Here is a 9,296-nt window from a genome sequence, read left to right on the forward strand (position 1 = left end):
GCTTATATAACAGGTCGGAACTGCCAACAGCACAAGCTCAGACCTTCACACGTTGCACTGAAACAGCACATCTCTACATACTCATATTTCCTCATTTCTGCAATCAGACAATACTGGTTTCAACCTGTTCAGAAACGCTGGAAATGCAATTTGACTTTGACCTTGTAAGGTCAATTTTGCAGTAAATCTGAAACTTGCATTTTGACGGTGATTCTGCATGTCACCGTCTGCAACTTAGGGTTCAACCCAAAACGGATCAAAAGTTGCAAAGAAACTCCAGCACACAACTGAAATCTTGCAAATAAATGTTTTATTGCAGGTTAGTTAGAGCAGGAATTTATTTGCAACTTTTAATGTTCTCAAACATTTGGCATGGCAAGTTCTTCACCTCCCTGAGGCTAAGAGCTTAGGTAACCATCTGCGGTTTGTTGATACATAGAAACTTGATGAACTTGTCAGAGATGAAGATGTTTCATGAAGGTGTGAAAGTTATGACAGAGGCAGGCAGAGCTATGTGGAAAAAGGTTTTATTGTCAAAGCTTGTTGTGATCGAAAGAACAGAAAGAACCTGCTGAGACTTTCACACAGAAACCTATTCCAGCATTTCACTTATAAAATGTTGAAATACAGAAACCACCAAATGTGGCTGAAAACAAATGTGGCATAAACAGCGTCACATTTCCCTTTTGTGTCAAAATAATCCCCCAAGAGTCAATGAAAAAAAAAATAAAATAACATAAAAGTGGACAGGAACACTTACAAACAAGAGTGTTAAGAAATGCTTTCACTTGATGAAGCTCTCACGTTCAACACCAACAGACAGAATAAATAACGTTACGTGGAATAAACAGAAGAACTATTCATAAGAATCATCGCTTCGCACTGCTCGAAACACAGATGCACTGTATCAGACATTGCCCCCCAGCAGGTGATCAGGCTTATTTACTTGCCAGTAATTTTAAGAAACACATCCGTCTAAAGTGCATCAAAGGACACAACTCGTGTACATGTACATCCACATGATTTTAGGCCCTGAATACCTGAATTGTAACAATCCTTGGAAATTTAGCTGAAAACATAACCCTGACCGATTTGGATTTCCAAAGAAAAGCAGGTGGAAACGCTTACAAATACACAATGTAAAATCTGAGGTTTTTTTTGCTACGAAAACATTGCAAACGTTTTGCACAATTCATCAACATGCAAGTCATCTTTTTCATCCAAACAAGTTTTCACAGGCCACGTTGTTATCCCCGATACTGCTGACAACCTTCCATTGACAGACTACACTTTGCCAAATCTCCAAGGAGAAGAAGGGGGAAGAGAGCAAAGCGGTAGATGGACAGGAGCGGGGAGGATTGTCTAGCCCACGCTGACCTTTACATTCTGAAGACACGGTAGCCTTGTGCAAGGCAAGCAGAGCCCTTCTGATTTTACAGAGAGAAATGAGAGAAAAACTATGTACAGGCCATGATTCTCTATTCTCTTTGGTCAGTCTTTACATTATGTACAAAGAATACTCGGACTCGTGTCGTGGGCCCTCAGTTGGCACGAGCCATGCGCGAGTCTGTGCCAAAGAAGTTAAGCATCGTCTGGACGAGCTCGGGGAGATCGTAGTCGTGCTTCCAGCCCCAGTCGGTCCGTGCGTTGGAGTCGTCGAAGTTCATTGGCCAACTGTCAGCTGGAAAGAAACAGACAAGCAAGAGAGAGATTTTAATTTAGAAAAAAAATCTGTTTCATTGATTAACAGCCTGCATCATTTTGATTAGAGGTCCCCCCCCAACTTAACTTAGCTAACTACAGATCTGTATTGCCAGCAGCCTCTCTCTCTCTCAAACTGAAATTATTAAATTTCTATGAAAGAAGAGAAATACCAATTTATGACAAATAAAATGCTCTCTTGCTCAGTTAAATACACTCAGGGTTTTTTTTTCTGCTACAGCCTTACATGGTCCGGTATGAAAAATAGCAAACATTAGTCAGTTACGCCAATGTTAGCCATTTAGCTATCTTTAGTATAACTGGCAGCTAACATTTACTCTCATGTTAGCTGCTAAATAGGTAATATTAGCCAGTTACACATTAGCCTGATACACTAATGTCAGCTAAATGGCTAACATTAGTATAACTGGCTAATGTTAGCCATTTAGCTAGTTAACATTAGCTAACGTAACCGTATGGAGTTTAACTCTCACTTTAAAAAATCAAAGGCTGGCTTACCAATGGCCTGTCGTACGTGGTCAACGTCGTACGTGACCTCCAGCTCGGGCATCTGCTTCTGGAGCTCCTGGGCCAGCTCCTCGGGAGTAAAGCTCATGGCGTTGATGTTGTAGGTCCTCATACTCAGTGTGTCAGCTGGCGCCTCCATCACCTCCAGAGTTGCACGCAGGCAGTCATCGATGTACATCATGGGCAGCCTCGTGTCTGGTTTCAAGTTGCACTCAAACTTTCCGGTTTTAATTGCATCATGGAAAATCTGGACAGCATAGTCTGGCCAAAGACATAAATAAAAACATTAAGACCATCTGCATCTGTGGGCCTAAAAATACAACACATGACAACGCTCTAGAAAAAGTCAGTTATATAACAAACTTGTGACAGGACAGGAGCACTACAGGAATAGACGTCCATTAAAATTGAAACCCTGTACTGTATGTGGTCTGAACTTCATCTCTCTCACCTGTTGTGCCGCCCCCAGGCATGGAGTCAGCAGAGATGATTCCTGGGTAGCGGAGACAGCGGAAGTCCAGGCCATAGCGGTGGTGGTAATACTGTTGAGACAGACAGAGAGAGAGGGGGGGGGATAAATGACTGGCAATGTATGACGTTTTAAGTTGCAGGTAAAACCAGAGTATAGACAAATTTACAGCAGCCATTTTGACAGGAAATAGTAGGGTAAACATAGGTGTTACCAATGATACTAATTAAAGTTCTGTCCTGTTCCATCCTTAATTAGTATCATTGGTAACACCTGTGTTAAACCTACTACTTCATACCAAAAGGTCTATTGTGTATGGGGTTTTTTCTGTTTTGGAGTGACAAAAGACTGAATGAAGTTTGAAAACGAACCTCTCCCATCAGCTCAGCGTGGACTTTAGAGACACCGTAGATGGTGCGGGGTCTCTGCACACAGAGGTCTGGCGTAGGGTTGCGCGGAGAAGTGGGACCGAAGGCACCAATGGTGCTGGGAACAAAGAGACGCAAGCCGTGCTCCGCTGCAATGTCCAAGATGTTGTGAAGCCCTAAGAAACAGACAAAAGAACCAAACCTTGAAGACAAGACACTATCATGATTGTAAGTCTCCATCTTAAGACCTGATAAGACGTTAGCAAGTCACTGCATTTCTTACCGGTGATGTTAACAGAGCGCGCCAGGGCCACATTAGCCTCTCCAACAGCACTGAGGAGGGCGCTGTAGTGAACCAGCCATGTGATGCGGTTGTTCACCACAATTTCCCGCAGGTTCTTGTAGTCCAGGATGTCTGAGTAGATGAAGGGGCCTGAAAGTGACAGAGATGATTCAAGATTTTATAAAATCAACAATCTTGAAAGCAGCTGACAAGCTCTTAATATGTTAATGCTGTGGTTTCTCAAATGCTTTTCAATAATATACATCCTTTGAAATGTTTTTTTCAGCTAAGTACCACTTGACCAGGGCAAAACATGCCTATATAGAGGTACAATACAGCAATACTGCAATATCAGTAACAGCTCTAGAAGTTTCAGTTTCAACCATGAATCCATTTTCTTGATTTCTATCTGTCATTCAAAGCTGGCTTCCTGTTCACAGTGAAGTGCGTGGCTGCATTTGTTGCTTTCTTCTTCTTTGAATTTTTATAGCAGTTAACAGCAGTGAAAATAGAAATACTGAATACAAAATGTGCTTTAATCAAACTTAGATTTACATTTGTATTTAACTTATTTCAGAGTACTTCTTTTAGGAAGTATGCAAGACTGCTATTTTTTAAATTCACATTTTTGAAAAAAAAAACAAAAACCTTGCAGCACCCTAAAGTACACCTAGTGATACTAGTATCTCCATTTGAGAAACACTACTTCCTTCCTGTTCCTGTGTTCTTAACATAAATAGAAAAACTGTTCACTTTTCTTGACAACTCACAGATTTTAAGTGCCACATTCATCATGTCTCTGGACAGCTCATTACTGGACATTGGCAGAGGAAAGTCCCCACATGTCACATATTGATTTGGAGTCATTTATCAGCAACATTTGTCAGGAAATTGGGACACGAACGAATGAAAATCAATAAGAACCACACAGGCTCTCTTAGCCAACACAGCTGTTATTTGGCAGTTAAGCTATGGTACATTTGTAACATATTAACAAACCTTATTTCCAAACGCCTGAATTTTTAAAAGAGATCTGATATTAGTCAGAGCTACAATCACCAGGAGGAATGCAACTTTGTGGTCTTTCATGTGAAACAAAGACTGTCTAGACACCAGGGAGGAACACTGTGATGACATGGAGGTCTTGTTCCTTGAGACTGAATACACCTATTGTAAGTTGTTTGGACAAAAGCATGAATGTAATGTAATCAGATCCAACCCCCCTGCAGTCTAGCTTGTATAAAAAGTAAAAATGAAGCTTTGTAAAAAGCTGTTTTGTGTAGTTTGTAATGCAGCACTTACCACTGTGGAAAACACTGCTTGGAGGCTTCCTGATGTCAGACAGAATGACATTGTTCTTGCCAAACCTCTTCCTAAAAAGTAGGAAACCAAAGTTACGTAACTTGAAAATGCACCAGACAGCATTCTCACATTGTTACCAAGTACTTGTCTTATTGCCATCAATTACTCATCATTACAGTAAAATGAGTAATTTGTGCAAAGGCAAATTAGAAATCTTACCTCAAGAGTTTGGCGAGCCCCACTCCAAGCTGACCCAGACCACCTGCATTACAGAGAGAGAGAGAGCAAAAACTTTACAACTTTAAATGTTACTTTTTGGTTGATATTCTGTTTTTGTATTATGCAAAGGAGGTTTTCTTATAAAACTGGTGGGCTGTCCTTAAGCACTTTTTGGGTTGCAGCACCCCAGAATATTTAGACTGGTGATCGCGACCCCCACCATTGTCTGTCTGAGAGACTCAAACACGAAGATCATCGCACCGACTCTCACAAACACACTAGAAAATCTATTCTTGGTCAAATAATATCACTGGTACAGGGGATGTAATATAAAAAAAATTCCCCAGTCGGAAAATGGCCTCATTTCCCACCATGCCTTGTGCTGGACTGAGTAGTTTGCATTAGTTTAGTATTTTATGTTACAAAATGAAAACTTTACTTTTTGTTAATGTCTTTGCAGAATGTGGTGGTTTGTGTTGGCAATTATTATTTTTGTGCTGCTTCATAGTTTTAACTATAAAACGAGGTGGCTGTTTTTTCTTGACACCGGCTGTATTTAGCATTTTTTAAGTACTTTACATTGTGTTGAATTTTTTAAAATAATTTCTTTCTCCACAACCAAGTGGCCGTGCCCAGAAATTATCTTGTGACCACCTTGGGGGTCCTGATCCCCGGGTTTAGAACCACTACATAAAGATTTGTTAAAAAAAACAAAAAACATCAGAGGATGCTGGATGCATTAAATAAGCAACTAATCAGCTAATCAAGACTGGTTTCCATGGAGATTGAAGTAACTAAGCAGAGGGGGCCATAAGGAAAAAGGTCAGTATTTAACGCCTACACTTTGGTTTTAACTGTTGTCTCTTTCTGCTTCATTGCAAAACTACTCATCTTGAATCCATGCAGAGGATGACTTATCTTCATCATCCTCATCTGAATGACCATGCATTCAGGATAAAAATGCTGTTGGACTTGGTTTTTAAAGAGGACCGTGCTTCCCTTTGTTTGCATACCTGTAATGAGCACCTTGGGGTGGTCGGTCTCTGAGAAGGACACAGAGTGGAAGCTGGCATCAGACGTCACCTGCCGAGGGGAGAAGCTGATGTTGCGCACGGCTACCGTGAGTGGCTGGCAGCCACACCCCGGGGTGCTGAGGAGGGCCTGCTGGGCCACCTTGCTGAGGGTTCTGATGACAGGCATGCTGGTACCTGTGTAGGAAAGGAACGTGTTCAACTTTTTGGGTGACATGTAGGTTGCCAAATTCCACATGCATCAGCAAAAAAAAATCAGTGTCAAGAGTTTTTTTTTTTTCTTTAGGGAGCAGAAAAATCCTACTTATGTGAATCTAACCATTCATTATAGATGAGGGCATTTACTTGAACACATTTGAATATATGTGACTGCCATCATTTGCTGGACTCATTCACTGCATTTCTGGCCAAAGCAAAAAGCTCTGTGTCAATAGATTTGGGCTCCTCTCCAGACCTCGGGCGCCAGGAGACATACAGAGAATCTGGCACTGAGGGAGGGACGCCACTTCATTTACAACTCTTTCAAATGTATGAAACTAGTGAAACTCGCAACAGAGACAAATTTGCAGAACAATGAAAAACGGTGCGAGATGGGAGAAAAAGTGGCAGCAGGGAGGACACGTCGGCTGCACTCACATGCAAATCACTATTGTTTCCAAAGAGGCACGACGGCGCACTCGAGCGCATAGCAACACCAAACACTTTATCAACTGGCTTCAACTCACAGCCTGTTACACAACTTTAATGAGACTTCATTTTACTTACATATTTAAACATGCACTTCATTTTTAGGAACGCACATGACTAAAGAACAGATAGAACACGAGTCAGAACATTAAAAGCAGTTCTCTAAGTGCCATGTATCATTTAAGAAGTATGTTCAATATAATAATAATAATAATAATAAAAAAAAGACTTTAAGCGAGTTTCCTTATTGGTTAATCGGAAGAACCGCTTCGACTTTTGCGCAACGCATCATCTTAGAAGAGGAGAACTTACCGAGAGCGCTGCGAGCGTCCAAAAAAGGAAAGTATGAGAGTAACTTGAGAGTATTTATACTGCCCTGCCTTCACCGAGAGCCAATCAGATGGAGAGGGCGTACAGTAGAGACGAAAACAGTGCCAAGATCAGGTCCACAGTCACCGGGAGAGGATTTGGGAATATTTTTGGAACGATTTAGGAATTAGGACCTTTTTTCTTGAATGCCTTATGGAGTAATTCTCATTTAGAGAAATTAAAAACTACATATATCACGTAATATGCAAAACCACTATAATGATGGTCTTGTAGATATAAATAATGACATTATTGCGTGTAATAAGCACCAGCAGTAAAACCTAAAGCTGTAGACTGTTATGCGCTTTGATCCAACTTGACCCTTTGCCCTCCTCGGAACATGTGCTGGTCATTGTTGTGCCAACAAGATTTTGCGGTCACATCATCATCGTGTAAGCGAGTTGTGTAATAGGGAGGCTGCTCAGAGCTGTTCCCTCTTTTAGAGCGGATGCGGCGCGTCGTGGTGGATCTTTTCTGAACTGTCTGTAATTTAATGCCTAAATGAAAGGAGACGGGTTGCTGAGCAGAGCTCCGTTTAACGCGGCTGCGTTTCCACAATCGTGATGGTGAACGGTCAAAGAAGCCTGCCAGGTTCTTTAAACGAGTAAGAACAACCGGCATACCGTTTTAGATTTTAAATATCTGAGGCAAATGTGGGTCTGTGAGCCGCAGCCAGTCATCCAGACAAATGAAACCAGGCCAGCGCGCCTCAGTGAGGCTGCCATGGCGCACAGCCTGAGCTCAGCACGTCACTGTCACGCTGGCAGCCTAAAAATATAATGAATTAAGAAACTCCTCGGTTGCTTTGGCCAGAAACAAGGCAAGCATCCCCATATGAGCACAGAAACTGAAAAATATCAGTTAAGCCCATAATTAAATATAAAAAAGCTCATTATAATGAAATACAATTGGTATATTGATAGTTTCAGCACGTGGTAGCAGCAGATAACTTACAAGCAGGATTGTATGTATTGATAGATTTGATTAATTTAATTTAAAACCGTTTCAGTTTCTACTTCTGAGAGGTCTGATAGAGGAAATGGAATATAACGGAAGCAGTTCACTTACCGGTTATTCTTCAGGACAATAAGCAGACTATAAACTCCGATGTGACTTGCTTTGTGAGGCTTACGCTTCCTCTTGTGAGCTGGTCCTTTAGTATGCACAGCTCTCTGACGTGATGCCTGCTTGTCTGTCTGTGTTATCTCCGTCCAGTGTTGCATCAGCTGCGTCCTCAAGCTATATATCAGCGGCCATCTGGCTCCGGGGGAAGCCGGCTTTCTCTCGGATTGGTGGAGCCTCGGAGGTGCGGTCCTCCCTCGCAGGCCACGCCCACACGTCATCACCATACCCCGAGCTCCTGTCGCTCAGCACGGCTGCAAGATCACATTTGTGCGTCCACTCACTGCTAGGTTAATCTGAGGCCATGATTTAAGTTTTACGAGCTGTCTCCAAAAAAAATCTGATCGCTCACACTCTGTGAGTGATGAAGGCTGGTGCAGGCTGATGAGTGATGGAGGAGGGGATTCAAGAATGGTGGAGAACAAGGTGTTTATAACGCAAACAAAATGCATAATACAATATAATATGTGGCAGACAAATAATCCTCCTTTTACACAACAAAATAAGTCTTTCATAAAGAAAATCCTTTTGCAGAACAAAGTTAGGATCCACAGAAGTATCCAAAAAAAATGAAAAGAGCTGTACTGATCCAGACAAGCTGTTGGCAGCCTCCTTCCGTCACCACTGCTGACTAATCAACCTTTTTTTATTATCTGACTTCTCAATTCTTCTCAATAGGAGGCGCTCTTTCCCAATACCAGCCTGCTCAAGTACTAACAATTATCCAAATACAGGGAATAACAGTAAAAAAATGTAGAATTTGTGAACGGTTAACATCAACTATCTTTGGCCAACTATTCAGGGAACATTCAGGAGACCATCCTGGAAATTGTAAGTTCCCAGAACGTTCTAAGGACATCCCAACTGATGTAAAAGTTCCATTACGTTACTGTTATGTTCCCGTAATGACAGTTGCAAATTGGCAGACATAACAAATTCTATATCGTATTAGAATGTTGTGTTGAGACCAAGTGGGAACCAAATGGGAATATCACTTGTATGTGCTGGAAGTTTTGTTTGTGGACATTACCTAATGATTATCAACTGAACTTTTTTCCTCGTAGAAAGTCCTAAAGAGAACATTCTTGTATAACCTACAGTAAACCATAAGGAAACATTTTCTTTACGTCCCAGTAGTTCTTTTTGTGATGCCACGTCACCATAAAAGAACAAAACTGGAACGTGCAGCTAAAGTCATGTAAGGAATGTACCGTATA

General features: G+C 41.5%; 1 protein-coding gene across 2 annotated transcripts; it reads right to left on the reverse strand.

Moving 5' to 3' along the window:
- Window positions 1-511: 511 nt before the first annotated feature.
- Window positions 512-8,188, reverse strand: tdh (L-threonine dehydrogenase). 2 transcript variants are annotated; one of them, XM_084737375.1, is made up of 9 exons: window positions 8,026-8,188; window positions 5,884-6,078; window positions 4,871-4,913; window positions 4,652-4,722; window positions 3,350-3,499; window positions 3,070-3,242; window positions 2,681-2,771; window positions 2,221-2,490; window positions 512-1,681 (listed from the first exon to the last, which is right to left on the reverse strand). In XM_084737375.1, exons 2-9 carry the CDS (start codon window positions 6,068-6,070, stop codon window positions 1,542-1,544), a joined length of 1,125 nt encoding a protein of 374 aa, XP_084593501.1. In that variant the 5' UTR covers window positions 6,071-6,078; window positions 8,026-8,188; the 3' UTR covers window positions 512-1,541. The 2 variants fall into 2 exon arrangements, with proteins under 2 accessions (XP_084593501.1, XP_084593502.1); XM_084737376.1 differs by lacking the exon at window positions 8,026-8,188 and adding an exon at window positions 6,901-7,031.
- Between the last annotated feature and the right edge of the window lie 1,108 nt (window positions 8,189-9,296).

Source organism: Lutjanus erythropterus, chromosome 15, assembly GCF_056507025.1.
Source record: "Lutjanus erythropterus isolate fLutEry1 chromosome 15, fLutEry1.hap2, whole genome shotgun sequence".
NCBI classification, from domain to species: Eukaryota; Metazoa; Chordata; class Actinopteri; order Lutjaniformes; family Lutjanidae; genus Lutjanus; species Lutjanus erythropterus.